Source organism: Microcaecilia unicolor, chromosome 9, assembly GCF_901765095.1.
Source record: "Microcaecilia unicolor chromosome 9, aMicUni1.1, whole genome shotgun sequence".
In the NCBI taxonomy this organism is placed as follows: domain Eukaryota; kingdom Metazoa; phylum Chordata; class Amphibia; order Gymnophiona; family Siphonopidae; genus Microcaecilia; species Microcaecilia unicolor.
Window position 1 is genome coordinate 112,001,866 of NC_044039.1, and position 21,854 is coordinate 112,023,719.

The 21,854-nt window shown below is 41.4% G+C and overlaps 1 protein-coding gene across 1 annotated transcript in view; it reads right to left on the reverse strand.

The window, feature by feature from the left end:
* The window catches only part of NPAS3 (neuronal PAS domain protein 3), a 1,265,871-nt gene that overhangs the window by 74,982 nt on the left and 1,169,035 nt on the right, over positions 1-21,854 (reverse strand). The window contains exon 8 of the mRNA XM_030213689.1: positions 8,855-9,048. Within this exon, the coding sequence (XP_030069549.1) occupies positions 8,855-9,048 (194 nt within the window). The remainder of the gene's footprint in view (positions 1-8,854; positions 9,049-21,854) is intronic.

A 21,854-nucleotide genomic window follows, 5' to 3' on the forward strand; every position in this document is an offset into this window, starting at 1 on the left:
ATGCTTTTGCTTACAACTAGAGAAGCAACATGATAATGTGTAAAGATGGGGATGGGGATGAGGTAAGGTGGGAAAAGAGAGGCCTGCCCAGCTTGTCTCTACATTCCTCTACATAAACCAGCATCTCAGATACCATGATAAATCCAAACATACTCAGCAGATGGTATTGGTTCACTACGTAATGCACTCTTGAAAAGGTGAATTAGAAATCCGAGGAAGAAAATAGAAAGTCCATCTGAGCGCTGGCTCTAGCAGGCCTCTACTTCCCCCTTCGTTCTTACGCCCTTGCCTCTTTTCCTTGGAACAGTGAAGGTTCATTTGAACAATCTCTGAACTGTTCTTATTTTTTCCTCTAATTTTTATTTGAAAATAAGCCAAAATATAGCCAAAACATAATCATTGTACAGAATATCATATAGAATTATCACAAGCTTTCCCCAACTTTCCCCCATCCTCCCCCCTACCCCGGTGGTGAATGACTCTGATCATTAAACTGTTCGTATAACTGCCATATTTTAGTGAAAGCCAACATGGAGCCTCTCCTCATGGCCATCAACTTTGACATCTTGTAGAGGTAGTCAACCTTCTGTGTTACTACTCGTAAGTCCGGTAATTCCAGTTGCTTCCAAGCACATGCAATTACTATTTTTGCCGCTACAAAATATTGAGTGGCCAATCTGTGATGCCCGGCGGGAAATGTCGCCGGTCTAAAGTGAAGAAGGCAATGTTTTGCCCTATGTGGGTATGGCTGCTGGAGCACTTGGTCAACCAGATTCCCTACAGTGTCCCAATAAGTCTTCACTTTCGCACACTCCCACCAAATATGATAAAACATGCCTCTGCTGCCATAGTCCCGCCAACAGTGCCCAGAAGAACCAGAGTACATTTTTTGTAACCTATCAGGGGTATAATACCATCAATAGAACATTTAAAAACCATTTTCACTCACAGATTGTGCTAAGGATGGCTTAAGCAAGTACTTGTAATTCCTCATCCATTCTGCCCTGGTGAATGTGGTCTGCAGTACACCCTCCCACTTAGCATGAAATAACACCTGAGGATCAGTGCGGCCCAGCAGTGCCAGGCATATGCAAGAAATACTACCTCTGAACTGTTCTTATTCACCCAGTCTATGCAAGACTAACCGTAGGTACAGAACTTAGGGGCTCTTTTACAAAAGGCTTGCCATGTGCCAATTTGGAACTACCACAGGAGCCCGGTAGTAGTTCCCACCCCCAGCATGTGCCATTTCCGGCGTTACACAAAATTTTGCATTTTTGTAGCACTGGGGCACTGTTTGGTTACCACAGTGTTAGCACAGTAGCTCTTAATGTCACCCAAATACGTGGTAGTAGGGGGTCTCCTTGGAAATGGCCACATGCCAATCCCTATGATTAGCGCAGGGCCGTTTCCTTTAAAAGAAATCCCAGCCATTTACCCACTGAGGTAAAAGGGGGCCTCGGTGCATCAAAAACACACGCAGATGATACCGCAGGCCTCCTTCTACTGTAAAAGGGGCTCTTAGATTGTGAGCGACTATGGACAGAGAAAATACAATACCTGTATGTAATACATAAACTGCTTTGGTTGTACCACAGAAAGACGGAATATAAAATGCATGACCCATGCTGACCCATTCAAAATAGTGTACAGTTATCTATTAGCAGGTTCAGAATCCATCTAATCATTAAAACAGCAGCTTTCTGCCAAGGCATTCTTAATTCTGTCTGTCATAGAGGCACACAAGCACCTTAAGATCCACTCAACCAATCTAAATGTCTTCCTGTGGTGCAATGCCGTAGCGAGGGCGGCTGACACCCGGGGCGGTTCGCTGCTGCGCACCCCCCTGGGTATAGCACGGCGCACCCCCCCTTGGTGCGCACCCCCCCAGAGTGCATTCTTACCACTGACGTAGGAAAGAGAACAGGTGGGAGGGTCGCTCCGCCCTGAGTGCACGTCGCTGGGAGCTGCGCCGGCTCCGCTGGTTCCCTGCTCTCTCTGCCCCGTAACAGGAAGTAACCTGTTCCGGGGCAGAGAGAGCAGGGAACCAGCGGAGCCGACACCCCCCCAGCGGTGTGCACCCGGGGCGGACCGCCCCACTTCTTACGCCACTGCTTTGGTGGTGTCTTGGACATTCAACGACTCAGTCTTCACCTCACATTCATGCTTAACCCAGGCATCTTTTGAATTATGCCAATATTTTTGCCTGCACAGAAAGAGACCAGAAAGGATGTAAGCCTCATTCCCAATCACAGTCCAGGAAACTAAGGAGCAGGGGACTGGAGATAGCCACAACATATAAAGGACAATTCATCAGAAAGAATTCTTACCCTGCTTCATTTATCTATTACTTATTTAGCATTTATGAATTAATTGTAACTATTTATATTCCTGATGCAGACTTTAAAACAACACATAGCCTTTTCAGATTTTTAAATTTTTTATGGTTTGATTTTGTAAGATCTGAGTTTTCTTTTCTTTTTAAAAAATTCTTTATGAATTTCAAAATAAAATATTTACAAGAATAGACTTGCTACAGAAAAACAGAGCATCTAAAATTAGAAGTATATCCATCATTATTACAAGAAAAACAATTTCCTCTTAAATTAGACCACAGTATTGTGGGGATGAAGACCAAAAATCAAAGGAGGTAACAAAGATACAGTTATTTATAGGAAAAGCTATTAACATGTTAAACTCTCAGTATTATCTTCTAAATTACTGAAAAACTTAAGTGGAAGGCAAAGATAACTTCTTTAACTCAACAAAAGACTTTTGCTGATCAGGAGTAAAAAGAACATTACTTAACTCCCACATATCGTAGTACACATTTACAAGCTCAATAAAAGAAAAAATCTCCTAAATCTCTAACTTCTTGCTTTAATGTTAGAAAAGCCTTCCTTCTTTCTTATGTGGTCTTTGTAATACCTAGAAAAATCCAGATTTTCTGTCCAAAAAACAGTTCCTGAGATTTTCTAACATACAAATGAAACAAATCCTGCTTAAGCACAAACATGACAAGGAGGGTAGATCCTTCCAGAACCTCAAGAGTGGAGCTGCTAGATTGTTCAAATCCACACCATTATTATTCTCCAACCGCTCTTCCCTTTGAACCATATCTTGAGAGGTCTTGCTTCCGATCTTGTTAGAGGAAACAGGTAAAAAGAAAATCTTATTTTTAAGAGGAATATGGTCCAAGAAATATTGCAAAATATCAACCAAATATTTCTTAGATGTATCCAAGGAAGCCATACCATGCAGTTTAGGAAAGCTTAACAGACAGAGATTTAACCTCCTGTTAACATTTTCCAATTGCCCTATTTTCCTGTGTATCACCAACTTGTCTTTAACTAGAGCAACAGTCACTTCTTGATTAACCTATAAATCTTTCCTAAGTTGTTGAATCTATCCAGTAAACTCCTCTTTAACATTCTCCATGTTCGTAGATATTAAATCAATTTTATATCAATTTTATTCAGCTGCAGTTCTTGTCATCGTTGTCTCCAACTTAGATAACACTCGCTAAACACCTTCCAGATTCACCTCTCCTGGGGCAAAAGTTTGTAGATGGTCCCCGAGATCTCTGGCAAGCCCTGTAGAAGGTTGGGCCTCCTCCAACAGAACGCCATGAGCAACTTCCGCACCCTGCAATTCTGGTGCCCCCTTCTCTCACACTCACTGGGCATTGGGGTGTTTTGCAGACGGGGGGGGGGGGGGGGGAAGAATAGTCCAGGCTCAGGATCTTCGATGATCTGCCACCTCAGAAGGCAGCAGGCTCACCAACACTGTTTACCATCTGAGAGGTCCCGAGCGCATATCATTCACTTGTTTGCTGCATGGGGGTCGAGGTATGACCCACGGAAGTTGTGGGATTAATCACTCTCTTCCTTTTGGTATGCGGCATAAGAATAAAGCCAGCAGGCAGAACTCTGCAACACACAGTCAGGAATGTGCGGCCATCTTGATTCTGCCCTGTCAGATCTACAAGTACCTGCATGCTATGGGGAAACCCAGGACTGTCACTGGATCAACCCTGTTGGGGAAATCTGGATTCAGTTGGCAACCCTAATTCCATATACTAATTGCACCATAACCAAAAGACCTTTCATGGGCATATTTAAACGTCACTCCCTTCATTGACAGAAAAGACAAAATTAAACATTTACTATTTCTGCCACCTAAAATTTGGAACATAAAAGAAAAACCCTCAGGTGCATCACCATTCAAAGTTTTAAAAACCAAACAACAGAGCTTAAGTAAAATATGGGCCTCAACAGGAAGCCAATGAAGACTCATAAACAAAGGGGTGACATGATCAAATCTTGCTTTCTTAAATATCAGCCTAGCAGCAGTGTTTTGAATCAAAGTTTTAAGCTTCGCTGAAACACCAGAATACAAGGAATTCCAGTAATCCATCTGAGATAGAAAAGATTGAACTAATATATTAAAATGTTGTTGAAAAAAATTAGAATGAATTAAACGTAATTGTTTCAACTTATAGAAAGATCTTTTTGACCATAGCATTAACCTGAGGATCCATACTTAAGAGAATCTAACAGCACCCCAGTACTTTAGAAATTTTATGTATTTTAAAACAAGAGCCGTCCAACATTTTAACTGATGCAGGAATACACTCCTAATTCAGACTTAACTACAGTAATTTATCCCCCTGCTTACTAAGATGCATTAGCGGCTGCAGTGTGCTAATGTCAACATAGCCCATTCACTTTGAGTGGGTTGTGTCGGCATTGTTACGCAGCTTAGTAAACAGAGGGGGTTTAGTTTTCCATGTATTAAGTTTAAGATCGTATTCTAATGACCACTGCCGTTGTCAAGATTATAATCAATTTAGTTAGGTGTGTACTAACAGGAAGCAGCAGAAAAATATCATCTGCATAGGAGTAGATTTTTCTCACCCAAATCTAAAGGAATTGATCCCAATGAGCTCATGTAAATGTTATACAAAAGTGGAGAAATTGGGGACCCTTGAGAAAATCCATATGGAGGAGTCCAAAAAAGAGATGAAACTCATAAATACATAAGTAATGCCACACTGGGAAAAGACCAAGGTTCCATCGAGCCCAGCATCCTGTCCACAACAGCAGCCAATCCAAGCCAAGGGCACCTGGCGAGCTTCCCAAACGTACAAACATTCTATACATGTTATTCCTGGAATTGTGGATTTTTCCCAAGTCCATTTAGTAGTGGTTTATGGACTTGTCCTTTAGGAAACCGTCTAACCCCTTTTTAAACTCTGCTAAGCTAACCGTCTTCACCACGTTCTCCGGCAATGAATTCCAGAGTTTAATTATGCATTGGGTGAAGAACAATTTTCTCCGATTTGTTTTAAATTTTCTACACTGTAGTTTCATCGCATGCCCCCTAGTCCTAGTATTTTTTGAAAGTGTGAACAGATGCTTCACATCCACCTTGTTCCACTCCACTCAATATTTTATATACCTCTATCATGTCTCCCCTCAGCCGTCTCTTCTCCAAGCTGAAAAGCCCTAGCCTCCTTAGTCTTTCTTCATAGGTCCACCTTTAATAACTTTATATCGTCTGTTTTTTTTTTTTTAAACCCTCAAACCACTGTAGAACATAACCTTCTCATTCCACACTCAGCCAATCTGTTCAACAAAATAATGATGATCCACCAAACTGCAGTAACTATCCATAGAGGTCCAAGTTTTAAAAAATAGTGAAAACCACTGCTCTAGATATTCTATCACATCTCAAATCTCTTGGATTTCTGCCTGATCTTGTTTAAATTTACCCTGCAGTGTTTTGAGATCGCAGTCTAAAGCATCCACACATTCCTCCACATGCCTTACGGAATGCCCAACTTCCCAAATCTCATTTTGGATTTCTGTCCTAACTGCAGCCATTTCTGATTTCAGCTCCCGGAACCAACATGCAACATTCCATCTGGACACTTCGCCATCGCTTACTGCACTTTCTAGGTACATCTCCTCCAAATCTGATTTCGACACTGCCAATTTCTGCCGTTCTAGCATGCTCGCTGATGAGTTTGTGTGCTGTCAAGCACTACCGTTCTTGGTGTATTTGAATTTCTCCAGTCAGTTTTCAGGCAGACATCTACTTCCAAAGGGCAAAGCCATGTTTAGAGATATATTTCTGGGAGTCTCTCCCCCCACCCCCCCCGATGGAGCTTTGCTTTAAGTGTTCATTCCTAATGGTGACATCACTTCCTCCACTATTGTGGTTTTTTATATTTGATATGAGTCCCTGAGGAGAGCCACAGGTACCATAATAGCATCAAAACTTTCCTTTCCTCCCTGTACTGCAAAGTGTTTAGATTCTTACCTCCTTCTATTGGGGCAGAGATACTACACTCAGCATTACAAAAACCACATTACAGCTGGGCGATGCAGGACCTTGAGCATCTGCACATGTTCAAAGCCTGCCAGGAAGTTCAGAGAAATGAAGAGCTGAGAGGCCTTCAGGATGCGTGGATGTAAAAGAGACAGCTGAGGGGAGAAATGATTGAGGTCTACAAAATCCTGAGTTGTGTAGAACGAGTAGATGTGAATCAATATTTTACTCTTTCAAAAAATACAAAGAATAGAGGACACGCAATGAAATTACATAGAAATACTTTTAAAACAAATAGGAGGAAATATTTGTTCACTCAATGAATAGTTAATCTCTGGAACTTGTTGCCGGAGGATGTGGTACCATCGGTTAACGTATCTGGGTTTAAAAAAGGTTTGGACAAGTTTCTGGAGGAAAAGTCCATAGTCTGCCATTGAGATAGACATGGGGAAGCCACTGAGTACCCTGCAATTGGTATCATGGAATGTTGTTACTATTTGGGTTTCTGCCAGGTACCTGTGACCTGGATTGGCTACTGTTGGAAACAGGATACTAGGCTAAATGGCCCATTGGTCTGACCCAGTATGGCTATTCTTATGTTCAAGGCCCCATGCCGACCAGTCGTAATGTGTCTTCTCTAATGCTGATTGTAGCATCACTACTTGGAGGAAGGGAAGTAAGAAGCTGGACACATCATGGGGGAGGGAGAGGTGGAAGGAAGGAAAGAAAGATGTGGAAATAATGGATGCTGGACTTTATGGTGGAAAGACCCGGGGGGGGGGGGGGGGGGGTGATGCTGGCCTCTGGAACGGTAGGGAAGAGGAGATGCTGGGCTTGGGGGTGAAACTTGTGCAAAGGCATTCCACTGCCCCTGTGTGTCCCTATATATTTTTTACTTGTTGCTTTAGCCACAATACCTTCAGTCCTTCGTTTTCAGGATTATTTTTGCCTCCATCACCTCCATTGGGAGGTCTCATTCCTTTTTGTACAAGTCAGACTGGAATATTATGTGGCTTAACAGCTGGTTTTCTCTTTAAAATTCTCCAGTGCATATCATGTGTGTGAAAGAAAAAATAAGGGGAGCAATTTACGAGCTGACAGAAGGATCATGCTGCATTGCAAGTCTATGGATAAAGCAGTAGAGACTTGAGTCAGCCTCAGGGCTTAGTGATAATGTTAACACCCCTCAGACACTGGCTTTCTTATCCATTGGGATGTGAGCATGGCAGGGAAGAGGTGAGGATGACTGCCACATGCCATCTGTTGGCTTGAGAAGATACTTCTCTTACAGCCTTCAGCCTGCAATGTCATCTCTCTCAGGAAGTTGTGCAGGGGAAGTGCTAGCAATGCAAATGACGTCATAGGAAACATATAAGAAACACCTCCATCTCCCTTATACCTAAGAAGTTTCTGACTAGCTATTTTCACATGCAAGGTGGGTTTGTGCTTTACTGGAACAATTCTATAAAGGGCACTAAAAGTCAGGTGCCACAAATCTGAGCGCTACACTAATTTTCTAAAACAGCAAAGTTGTGCACCAAATCTGTTACCGAATATTAGTGTAAGTCAACAATGACACACCTACATTTATGAACAAATGATTATGCCTGCTCTATGGCAGGCACAAATGTTCAAACTAGAAGCAGTACCGTGCGCAATATTTTATAAAGTGCGTGTGACAATGGTCAGAACACTCATGACCTGCTCATGTCCCTCCAATTTGAATGCCGTCCTTGCAGTTACACGCTAGAGCGCCTGAGCATCAAGTTACAGAATAGTGCCTAAGTGCACTTAAGGATGTACCTGCCATTTCACCTCTGTTCTGGTGCATAAGTGCACCCCAGGCAGTCAGCTTTTCAGGATATCCACAATGAATATTTAAGAGAAAGATTTGCATGCGCTGCCTCTACTGCATGCAGATCTCTCTCATGAATAATCATTGTGGATATCCTGAAAAGCTGACTGGCTGGGGTGCCTCCAGGACCAGATTTGGGAACCACTGCTATAGAGAATTAGGGGCATTCACGTCATCTAAGTCGTAACATGTACAAGGGCCCCCTTGATTACTCAGGAAGTAGATTTTAGGTTTAATAGTTTTCCATGCTAGTGAAGTATGAGGTCCCTTGTAATGTGAGGGCCTATGCCAGAGATTTTCAACACAAATCTAGCCATTTGGGGTCTTCAGGATATCCCAATAGGGATTGCCTGAAAACCCTGATTGGATGGGTGTGCCTCAACTAGGACTGGGTTGAAAACCTCTAGCCTATGCTGTCACTTGCCTATCTTATAAGTAAATCTGGCCCTGATCACAAAATATTCAGAGGACATGAGGATTTTCAGGTCCATCATACCACATAAATCTAACAAAAGTGACCTGGAAAATGAGACTAAACAACAACCTGGCCAGGAATTTGTCTCCGTTAGTAGCCACAGCTACACATGTTAGTAATGTAACAGGAAGAGGAAAGCAGAACACACAATCTGAACCTTTTTGTTTAAAGAAAGAGAAAAAGTACTGTACCTATTTTCACAGTAAATGATATTGAGGTCCATATTTACACGAGTAACAAACATGTGGCAGTCGATCCTCACTTCGTTAATCGTAGGAGGTGGCAAAGCATGAGCGACAATTACCATCCCCATGATCTGGCTAGGGACCGTTCGCCCATGGGATAGTGACATTCTCAGCCGCAGCCGCCCAGTTATGTGAATCACCTGCAGTGGGAGAAGAAGAGAGACAACCTGTAAGAACAATGAGGGATCTCTGAATCAAGGAAGTCCGCGTTGGTGCTGTCCTATAATTCTATATTGGGATGCATATTAGGAGCTTATTCTAAAAATAAAACTATGTGCATACTTTTGATTATAGGAAAGCAGTATAATAGGTGGTATATACACATATACATTTAGGAGTGGGTACTTACACCAGAAATAGAGCTAGTGTAAATCATCATACCTTAACATAGGCATTCGCATACCCTGCCCCCTTCCCCAATCACACAACACAAAGGATACAAACAAAATATGTGGCTGAACCTGTTGCAGCTTTATTCATTCTTCACAATGTTGCTCCAAACAATGAATTTAACAATGCTGTCCCCCAGCTCGTTCCCATACATCAAAACAACAATTATTGACCTTAGCCCCATCCCATCAAACCTTTCTTTCCCCAGTATTCACATCCACATGAGGTTAGTTGGTTATGATCTAACCATGGTTGAAGTGCCTGGAGCACCCAAATGGCATGGTCTGTGGTAACTCCAAACCATGCCCCAATCCTCATGGAACCCATGACAGAGACGCACATGGTCCCACTATTAATAAAAAAACAATAAAATGAAAATTTTCTGGCTTCCCATCCCTAGTACATACAAGTATATATATCACAGTATATAAAGAGCTGTGGGGAAAAAAAAAAGCTCTTTTCTGACCTGACAGTTTATTCCTGCTTATTTGGGCCTCTGGTTCTGTTGGAACTAGTAAGCCCTAAATCTAGTCAATATGTGTCACCATTGCACAGTGAGTATGACTCTTTCTTTCAGGGGTTACAAGTGATCTCTGTCCCCTGAGCCCCCACTCAGGAAATGGAAGACCTTAGCCAGGAGCTGAACCCGGATTCCTCTGTGGTGGCAAAGCACACTGCCACTGGATCACTAAAATAAACTGGCCCAACAAAAGATTGCTTTAACTGATCCCTAGAAGCTGTATTAGAAGCAAAGTAATGGCACACTGTTTCCTAAGGAGGTAGCTGCCATTGCATCCCTTGGTACTCTGGTGTGTACACTGACAGAGGGGTAGTTTCAGTAAATGGCCCAGAAAGTTAGGTGACAGGATGATGGGCACTAAACGTGAATTTTATAAAGGCAGTTCTGCGCATAACTTTCGTAATAGAATACTAGCTTATGTCATTTTCACGCCTAACTTTAGGTGTCAGAATTTACGTCTGCAAAAGGCTGGTTTAACTGCTCACGCCTAACTACTGAGCACAAAGAGGGTGGAAGAAGAATGTTGTGATGTGATATTTTTCTTGTATACTGTTAACTCCCTCTAAACAGAGGTTCAAAGCAGTTTAAGAAAGAGAGAGAGAGAGAGAGAGAGAGAGAGAGAGAGAAAGAACAAAAAAAGAACTAAGGAAAAAAAAATGTAAGACACTAATCGTTTAACTAAATAGGTTTTCAACTGTTTCCTACAAGAAAAATAACTGCAAAACCTATGCAAAACCTGGGTTAGAGAGATCTGAAATTGAGATGCCTGGAAACAGAAGGACGATTCCAAAATCTGTTTAAATCTGATACCAGTGAAGGAAGGCAATAAAAGGCAAGACGGATTCCTAACTTTCAATAGTCCACAAGCACAAAAAAATATTCTAGTTCTAGGAGAGCCAAATGAAAATGAAGTACAAGCTTCTAAAAATTCTTTATTCTCCAACAGTATAAAGTCTTGACCCTTCAGAGACGTAAAGAAACCTGACCCTACACGGGCCGTTTTTCAGCATAAAGCCTTCTTCAGGGGTCACCAAATCTATTAAAACTAGCAGACTTCAAACTGTTAATGATAAAATCCAGAGTATGTCTAAAATAGACTCCAGTGTAGGAATTTTTAGAAGCTTGGACTTCATTTTCATTTGATTCTCCTGGAACATTTTTCTTCCACCCTCTTTGTTCTCTTTGATTTTTTTGTGGAAGTTTTATGTCCATTCTTTTGATTGCCATGCCTAACTACTGTTGTCTAGGTACGTAAATGAAAGTATTCTATAACTCTGCATCTAAATCCTGGGAACATCCATGCCCTGCCCATGCCCCTTTCTTGGCCATACCCCCTTTGGTGTTATTTATTTACTTATTCATACTTGTATCTCACAATTATCCAAAAACGAGTTTCGGTTCAATGTGGCTTACATTTAACAGTTGTTAGAGATTACATTGATTCAATTACATTTACAAGGTAGTATGATGCTGTGTTTTACAGTGGTTGGTGTTAGGCATGCAGGTTATAGAATAGGGATGCAGAGCAGATATTTGCGTAACCAGTAATTAGTGCCAATTAGTGCTTGTTAAGGACAATTATTGATTACCACCAATTTAGTCAATTATTTTATGCACGTATCTGTGCTGCATGCCCAAAATTGGCCATCTAACTTTGGACGACCTATACAGAATTTGGGGGACTATGTGTCACAGTCAGTTGCAGCCTGCTGGAAGGGATGGTTGTAGAATATTACTGTTGTTCAATTTGCACGGTACTTCAAACTCACTCAAATGAAAGCGAGAAAACAAACAAACAAAAATAGCATCAGGAATTTAAATGAGCCAGAAGTCCATCCACATCACCCACTTGGCATGTTACCAGCTGCAAGGTAATAAGCCTGAACCGCCGTGCTACTTTGGTATTTACAGAAACAGATTCGATGTACAAGATGCTGTGAACACTGCACATGTAAATCAGACCAGAGAGAGATGTAGGAGTGTGAAGAAGGCACACTTGCTTGGACAAATGCATGTCATTTTTCTTCTCTATCCGAGGTTCCTGGCAGTCATCTGTTATTATGATAATGACACATATGTATACTGCACTACTGGTGATCTAGGACTTGATATATGCTAATATAATCCATTCTTCATCTACAAGCACAACCTGAAATCATTACAACAATTTTCACCTTTTGTGTATATTTGAGAGAAGGAAAACAATCTATAGCAGAAGCTCTTCTACAGCTTCTCCGTTTACGCTATAAAATTCATTATAACAATTGTTTTTATTATATTGTTAATTCACCTTGAGCAATTTTTAAAATTGAAAAGCATGCCATAAAGATGATATTGCTGATGGTGATCTTCTTGGCATAACTCGCTCTCATTTTGAGAAAGGTGGTTTAGAAAGAAAATGTATTGTAATAGCCTCATTCTTATGCTCCACTGAGTTGAAATTATAGTTCTAAAAATGTCCTCTTCTTCATTTGCAAAATGTTGAAGGAAGTTGCCGAGTTTAGCCTTTCTTGGAAGAAAATGGAAAGAGGTATTGGGAAGTCCAGTGTCTCCACTGGAGGGGAATAGGAGGTATTGGGAAGTCCAGTGTTCTCATTGGAGGAGAATGGAAGGAGGTATCTGGAAATTCAGGGGGTCTGTTACTAAAGATTAGCTCAAGTTATTTGCAGTGGGGCCCCTTTTTATTCCTATGGGCCCTCCTGCAGATAACTCGAGCTAATCTTTAGTAAAAGTCCCCCTCAGTCCCTCCACTGCAGGAGAGTGGAAATTTCTAGAAGTTCAGACCCTTTACTGGAGAAAATTGAAGGAAGATGTAGAGAATAACAGCCCATCCACTAGAAGAGTCTATGGAATCTGGCCATGTAATTCAGCTAAGTAGGATAAGAATTGCCTTACTGGCCTAGACCAAAGGTCGATCAAACCCATTATCCTATTTCCAACAGTGGCTAATTCAAGTCACGAATACCCAAAAGATAGCTGTGACAAAACAGTAGGTTTTTAAGCCTGTAAAACTGCCTTAATTAATTCTTAAAGTGTATTTCTCTAGTTTGGCTAGCAGGTGGTGCATATTTATGTTTAAAGCTGTTACAGAGAACTGACCATTCCTTCTTTAGGGGTCTTTTTACTAAAGCACGCCGAAAAATGGCCTGCGCTAGTGTAGGCACATGTTTTGGCCGCGCACAGATCCATTTTTCAGCGCACCTGTAAGAAAGACCTTTTAAACATTTTTGCCAAAAATGGACGTGCGACAAAATGAAAATTGGCGCGCATCCATTTTGGGTCTGAGACCTTACTGCCAGCCATTGACTTAGCAGTAAGGTCTCATGCGGTAACTGGGCGGTAATGGTCTACGCACATAGAATGCTGATTACTACCCGGTTTTCGCCATGCGTCTGAAAATAAAAATTATTTTCGGACGCACGTAAAAAATGAAATTACCACCCAGGCCACATGGTAGTCAGGTGGTAACTCCAAATTGGCGCTTATTGGGCATGCGTAGGTGCCTACGCAGCTTAGTAAAAGGGCCCCTTAGTTAACAAAGATAAGAGGTAACCTGCAGTGATGTGGCCAGCTACTTTTAAAATTTGTTGTTCTGGGCTCTGATTGGCCCAGGAGCTCAATTCATCTAGAATGTACTGGCTTTTTTCTCCAGTCTTAGCAAGGGAGAAGAGAGAGAAAGATCTCTTTGCTGAGGCCCTGTGAACAGTTATATTTGATAACTTGTGAGGCGCTATATGTCCTGAACTCCCCAGGTACTATTTAGATTGTAAACAAATGTTATAATTGATCCATATTTCAGTTACTTGTTACTTTTTGCTGATTGCACCTTTTCTGTTCATTGTTCTAATTTTTTCATGACAACAAACATTTTTAGTTTATTGCCTCTGCTTGTCTGGATTGACTAAGAACCCTGGAGGTTTGTGTGTTGGGTCTGTGAGTGCTTCCTAGAAGCTGTGGGATCACTGGGGATAATTTGAGAACAGGAGACTTGCCCAGAGGCGGTTGGGACTCAGTCAGTGGGATGAGGGTGCCAGTGTAGACCACAAGTGACAGGTGCAGGTAGATCTGAGTTGTGCTGGGGATAGACCCTTTAAGTGGCCATGGGTACGTGGCTACGCGTTTTGTGACAATAGCTATATTCCATGCTACTTACCCCCAGGGATAAACCGTCACTTTCCCCATGTCTACCTTAATAACAGTCTATTGACATTTTCTCCAGGAACATGTCCAAACTGTTTTAAATCTTAACTCTGAAATTCATTGCCAGAGATGCAGTAAAAGCAGTTATCTTAACAAGGTTTACAAAACGTTTGGACAATTTCCTAAAAGTAAAGTCCATAAGCCATTATTAAGATGAACTTGGGAAAATCCACTACTTATTTCTGGGATAAACTGCATAAAACTTGTTTTACTCTTTTGGGATTTTTGCCAGGCATTTCTGACCTGGATTGGCCACGGTTGGAAACAGGATACTGGGCTTGATGGACCTTTGGTCTGTCACAATATGGCAATACATATGTTCTTATGTATCACATCCTATGTACTGAATGAAAAAATATTTTCTGCTATTTGTTTTAAATGTACTATTTTGTAATTTCATGGCATGCTCCCTAGTCTTTGTATTTTTGAAAGCATAAACAATCAGTTTGCCTTTATCTATTCCACTTATTTTGTTATAGTGTCACTTATTGCTAGGCAAGTCAGAATGGTTCACAGAGCAAATTATACAATAAAACACAAATTAATTTAATTTAGGAACTCCATTAAATGATAGGAGAGAACAGACAAATCTTCCATACCAGAGATAACAGCACAAACAATCAACTTACATGACAGTCACATGTAATACCCAACACAAACCCACTTGCAATAATTTAGGAACCTGTGCGGTTTTACCACTAAAATGTAGTTGCATTAGATGGCGAAAGCTATTTGATAGTAATACGTTTTCAATGTTGTATGGAAAAGAGAGTATGATTTTTCTAGTCTGATTGGCTGTGGTATAGAATTCCATAGCACTGGAGATGAAAAGTATAGAGCTGACGTATGGACTGATTCCCATCAAGCCCTAGATGGCGGGGATAAAACCAGTCTATTGTCAGTTAACGAATGAAGTGTTCAAGCAGGTGTGTATGGAATAGTCGGAGCTGCATGATAAGATGGGGTAGCAGTATGAAGCACCTTATCAGGCTTATTTTCGAAAGAGAAGGGCGCCCATCTTTCGACACAAATCGGGAGATGGGCATCCTTCTCCCAGGGTTGCCCAAATCAGCATAATCGAAACCCGATTTTGGGTGTCCCCAAATGCTTCCCGTCGCAGGGACAACCAAAATTTCCGGGGGCATGTCGGAGGTGTAGCGAAGGCAGGACTGGGGTGTGCCTAACAGATGGGCGTCCTCGAGCGATAATGGAAAAAAGAAGGGCGTCCCTGAGGAGCACTTGGGTGACTTTAATTGGTCCATTTTTTCTTACGACCAAACCTCAAAAAGGTGGCCAAACTGACCAGACGACCACCGGAGGGAATTGGGGTTGACCTCCCCTGACTCCCCCAGTGGTCACTAACCCCTCCCACCCTGAAAAAAACAACTTTAAAATCTTTTTTTGCCAGCCTGAAATATCATACTCAGGTCCATCACAGCAGTATGCAGATCCCTGGGGGGGAGGTATGTGTGTGTCAGCGGAGGCATAACGAAGGCGTGGACATCCTTCTTTCAAACAGTTTGGAGGTCATGAACTGCCCCCCCCCCCACAGGGACAGCCAAATTTCAAGGGAGCAGAGTGGAGGCGTGGCCTAGTGGTTAGAACCCTGGTCTTGCAATCTAGAGGTGGCAGGTTCAAATCCCACTGCTGTTACTTGTGATCCAAAGTCCAAATAAATAAAGGGGATGTCAGAGGCATAGCAAAGGCATGGATGTCCTTCTCACAGAAACATCCACATTTTGGACGTATAGCGAAGAACATCCTTCACCTATACTCTAAAAAAAACCCCATCCCTGACAAGCACTTGGACGTTTTCACCTGGACTTGTGTTTTTCTAAGGTTGAAGATGGCTATTATACACGCAGCTTGTCTGCATGTAAGAAGCCGTCTTTGGCATGTGCAGAGCAGCCACGCATAATGCTTAGGAAGGAAATCGTGTGCAAATGATCTAACAGTGAGCAGCTCATCTGCATGTGATTTCCTTTATGCATGCCCATTCCTTTCCGAATGGCTAAGGGATCAGTAAGGGAAGGGCTTTTTCCATTCAGTTAGTGCATCTGGCTGAAGGTAAGGGAGCTATGTATCTGGGAGCAATTTGTGAAGTCCACTGCAGTGCCCCCTAGGGTGCCTGGCTGGTGTCCTGGCATGTCAGGGGGACCAGTGCACTACGAATGCTGGCTCCTCCCATGACCAAATGGCTTGGATTTGGTCATTTCTGAGACAGGCGTCCTCATTTTCCATTATCGCTGAAAAGCAGAAACGACCAAGTCCTGGGGACGACCATCTCTGCTGGGGACAACCATCTCTAAGGTCGCCCTAAATTTGCCCATCTTGTTTTGATAATAGGGGTTTCCCCGCCCCTTGCTGGAGCCATCCTGCGAGGACGTCCCCAGGAAAACTTGGGCGTCCCTTTCGATTATGCCCTTCCATGTGTCATAGTAAGAACTTTAAATTCAGAATTTTATAGACTTCTATCAAATCTCCCTTCAGAAATCTCTTTCCATGCTGAGGAACTCTAAGCAAAAGATTTCAACATATTGTCCACAATAATAACTAAATCTTTTTTCTCAATAGTGAATCCTAATGTGCACCTTAGTATAGATGAGCGACTGCGAGGGTCAAAAATTTACATCAGGCGTGGATGCTGTTCAAAAACACCATCCTGGAAGCCCAGGCCAAATATATTCCACGTATTAAAAAAGGAGGACGGAAGACAAAACAACAGCTGTATCAAGGAAATGTTTCGCAATTAATGCTGTATCAAGGCATGTCTCCTCAATCAAGCCTGAAGACATTTCCATGCTTTTTCTCCGTGTATACAGCATTAATTGCATTAATTGCGAAAAATGAGTTCATGTCGGATTGAGTGGTCTCCGAGATGAGTGATCGTTTTAAATAGAGTAATAGAAAACGAAGGAAGAAAGTGCAGTGATACTACATTCTAAGCTAAGTACAATCTAAATAAAAAATTAAAGACGATTATGCTTAAGAAAATTAAAATTAAAACTTGGATCAAATGAGGATTATCTGCCCAACATAAAAAGTGCCTGGCTCACACTATAGCCTGAATGGCAGTGACAGAGATATCTAATAGATCCTATACAATAATACCTACTAAAGTTATATATAGAAGATGTTAAAATAGTTTGTGAGTTGGGTAACAATCAATTATTGGCATTAAATGTCAACAATTTAGATTTGCTTATGCATCTTGCTAAGCACTTTTCTGTAAAGATCCATAAGCAAATGTTATAGCGCACAACTCAAAATAGGGCGTGGCCATGGGTGGGTCAGGAGTGTACACTAAAGATATGCACAGTAATACCAGGGATTTGTGCCTAAATTACATGCAAGGATTTATACTAGGTTTCAATTGGTGTAAATCCTCATGCCCAGAGTTTGGTGCGGAAATCAGCTCTTTGCAGTACTCCATAAACGGTGCCCAACTGGGAGCACCGTTTATAGAATAGCGCTCCAAGTGGATTTTTTTCAACACCAGTTACTGAACCTAGTCCTAAGTATCAGCTGCCATTTGGATGCCCAGTCTCCCAGTCTTGCAAGGTCCCCTTACAATTGCTCACAATCTAACAATCTAATCGATTTAACAATTTGAACAGTTTCGTATCATCTGCAAATTTGATGACCTCACTCATTGTTCCAATTTCCAGATCGTTTGTAAGTATGTTATAAAGTACCCATCCCTATATAGATGTCCATGATCCTCTACTATTTTCCATCCTCCACTGGGAAAATTGGCCACTTACTTCTACTTTCTGTTTTCTGTCTTTTAACCTGGTCCCAATCCACAACAGGATATTGCCTTCTGCCCCATTGCTTTTTAATTTCCTTAGGAGTATTTTATGAGATATGTTTTCAAATGGTTTCTAAAAATCCAGATACACTGTAGTCAAGCAGGTCACCTTTATTTACACCTTCTAATAAAATGCAGCGAATTTGTAAGGCGAGGCTTCCCTTGACTAAATCTAGGTTGACTTTGACCCATTAAACCATGACTTCCTATGGGTTCAGCAATTTTGTTATTTATAATAGTTTCTACCATTTTACCTGGCACTGATGTCATGTTCACTAGTCTATTGTTTCTTTGATCACCCCGGAACCCTTTTTAAAAGCTAGTGTTGCATTGACCACCCTCCAATTTTCAGGTCCCAAAGATGATTTCAATGACAGATTACAGATTGGTGGAGCACTACAGACTTTTGTAAGCCACTGGTGACCAAGCAGTGTTTGAAAAGAGAATTCCACAGCTTATAAAGTTCTGCCAGCCTACTAAAAATTGCCCCTTGTAAGGGTCCTTATAGGAGAAATCCAAAAAAGTACTTTTTATTTTATAATCATAGGTGTTTATGTGCCTTCATAAAATAGGCTACTAGAGCCAGCCCTAACCAGGCACAAATGCCTCTACTCAAAGCTATGTCTGTTCCAAAAAAGGTATAAATGTGTGTGTGTTCTCTACATGTGTTCTTGTGTATTTTATAAGATACCGGCATATATTGCAACACTGCCTCTGCTCTACCCAAACTACTACTCTAAGAACGCCTATGCACGGATCATTAAAAAAAGAGATAATTTTCTGAGCATCTTTTCGGGGTGTAAAACAGGCTTTTTAGGCAGAAAACAAAATGACCTCGTACATGCTTAGGAAAACGTTGAATGGATTGTTACCGGAACAGCATCTTGAAGGAAGAGCCCCTTCTGCACCACTCTGGCTAGCAGGAATTGACACTGTGGGGACAGACAGCTACTGCTCCTCCTCCTCTCAAGGCCAGATTTAAGATTATGGTGTCAATAGGCAGGTGGTGAGGAGTTCCCCTGAAAGCGAAGAATGGTGGTGCCCAACCATGGTTTTTGAGTACCTTTGAACTTCGGTGCCCTAGTCATGTTCCTGCTTCTCAATCTAGCCCTGCCATCTCTGCTTTGAATATAGCACTCAAATACGAGTGATCTCAACCTAGATTTCCCACATTATAGTGTCATGGTCTGCCAAGTTCTTCTGACCTGGATTGGCCACTGCTGGAAGCAGGATAATGGGCTAGATGGATCATCGGTCTTACCCAGTTTGTCTATTCTTATGTTCCTGTGGCAGGCAAGTTTCAATGCTAGAAATCTGGAGGAGCAAAACATGATAATAGACAATCTACAAACGGCCACAAAGCAGGAAACAGACCTCCGGGTAATTATAACCTTTGATTTCAAAACAACAAAATTATGTGAAAAGGATGCTAGGAAGCACAGGGAAAGGCATAACCAGTAGAAAAAAGGATGTGATTATATATTTGGATGGGTCCATGGGTAAGACTATACCTGAAATATTGTGTCCAGATCTGGAGGGTGTATAGCATATCTAGAAGGACATAGACAGAGTTGAGACAGACCATACAAAGGCAACAAGGATGTTGTGTGGTTTGATATTATAGGATCTAAATATGTACAGAGGAGACGAGAGACAGGGGATATGCAATAGATTAAAAATAACCAAAAAGTATTAATGATACACAGAAGGTAAACCTTTCAATAAAAGGAAGTGCTAGAACAAGGAGTAGACAACAGGAATTTTGCTATAAAATTGAAATGGTGGTAGATGACTTGAATGTTTTCATAGAGAGGGTAGCGAAGGCTAAAAGAGTAATAGGCTAAGTAGAAAGAAATCTTACTTCAGTGCAAAAGAGAGGATGAAGCAAAAGCATGGCCTGTTGGCATGTGTGTATGTGTATGTGTATATGTATATGTATATGTGTGGAGGAGTGGCCTAGTGGTTAGGGTGGTGGACTTTGGTCCTGGGGAACAGAGGAACTCAGTTTGATTCCCGGCACAGGCAGCTCCTTGTGACTCTGGGCAAGTCACTTAACCCTCCATTGCCTGCCGCATTGAGCCTGCCATGAGTGGGAAAAAAGCGCAGGGTACAAATGTAACAAAAATAAAATATAAAAAATGTCACACTTGGAAGATTCAAAAAAGACTAGTGGGGCTGCCATAATGAATGACAAAATGGGTAATATGAAATATGTAAGTCTTAGCAGAAACACAGATGACTGCACAACTGGGTCTGACTGGCAGGATGCGATGATAGAATTAACCGGCACTAGGTTAGTCTGCTGTGCTCCAAGTACAGTAATCATTAGAAATCTTAGCAGAAACATAGGTGCCCACCCACACAGCTGAATCTGTCTCACAGGCTATGCAGTAAATCTAGGAGGCTGGAAATTTAACCAAATAGCTTCACTTGTACTGATAGTTATTTAGATTATCCTAAAGCTTTGTGAATAGATATGAGAAGGGAAGGGCACTGAGCGCAAACTGATAGCGTAAGAGCCCTTACTGTCTACAAAATGGGTGGCGTTAAGTGCTCACATAGTAAAATGTTTTCATGGCTGTGCACTAATGTCAATATTAGCATAGGACCATTAATACAAAGAACCCCCCCCCCCCCCAACAAAATGCTATTTTTATGACTGTGGTAAAAATGGTCTTAGCACACGGGAAAAACCTGCATAAGGGCATGCTTTTGTCAAGTTTAGCAAAAAGACCCCTAAATGTCTTAGGAGCATTGCCAGGCCTTTCTTTTTAAGTGAGTCAGAATCCCAGATGAATGATTGTTAAGAGGGGGAAAAAAAAGAACTAAAAATGATTTATTTTATTTAAACATCTATTGTGTTTCATTACATGATGGAGAAGCTGGCTTTTAATTGGCTTTGAAAATAAGCTTTGCTGTTCACTTCTAAAGTCTAGCTAAGACCCTTTTAAAAAGTGACACTGTTAAGTAAAACACCCACACAAACACCCACGTCGAGGCTTTGAAACATAACTGCGAAACATCTGATGAAGTGAATCTACCCTGTAATGCAATAAGTTCTCTACTGTATTTAATGTAAAAGTTATCTATTTTAAAACTTACCTCAGTCTTCACTAGCAGCATTTAAGTCAGCTGACAAAATTGGCAAATGTGTATAACATTTATATAAAGATATAAAGTACTATCCAGCTTTTAGAGAGAGAGAAATAATATAAAAGTTTGTTTCCTATATTTCCAGGCAAAGTTTTACTGTTTGCTCTCCGAGGACAAGCAGGCCTTCGTATTCCCACAGCTGGGTGATGTCATTCGACAGAGTTCACTGCAAACGCTGACTAGCGAGACTGAGAACTTTCTAGTAGCGTCCCACCATGTATGCACTGGTACCTTCCTGTCCGCCATGTGACTGAAGATCTCTCAGTCTTCATTTATCCAGAGATCAGGGAGGACACGTCATCGAGTTTCCTCAAAGTGCGTGTTTTCTCTTTCACAGTGTCTTCCCGTGCAGGTTTTTTCCTTCTGTTTTCAAAATTTTCCATTTTCTCCTTATTTTATTTCGCTTTAATTTTCATAGGTTTTTTGGCACTTAAAGTCTCCTTTCATTTTTGCGAATTGCTATTTTTGGCCACAGCACCGACCTCAATTTTGAATACTGCCAATTATAGCAAATAATTAGTTGTTAATGCCAATTAGCAACTAATTATTCAATTAAGTTATGCACACATACATGTGTATGTGCAAAAATTCTATCTAAGCGCTATGCTGTAAACATACACCTATCTTGCATAGTATGTATTTGCAAAGGGGCACATGGGTGGAGCATACACTTATGTGAACACCCTATAGAATACCATAAAGTATGCATGTATCTTCAATATTTACATATCCACAGTTACACCATCTCTAGGGCTGGCATAAGTGCTCAAGCCTAACTGCTAGGCACCTATGTAACTGGTTAGGCCAGAATTCTACAAAGGACAGGAGACACCTACATTCCTGTATAGAACTATAGGTTCCCACCAGGTGTC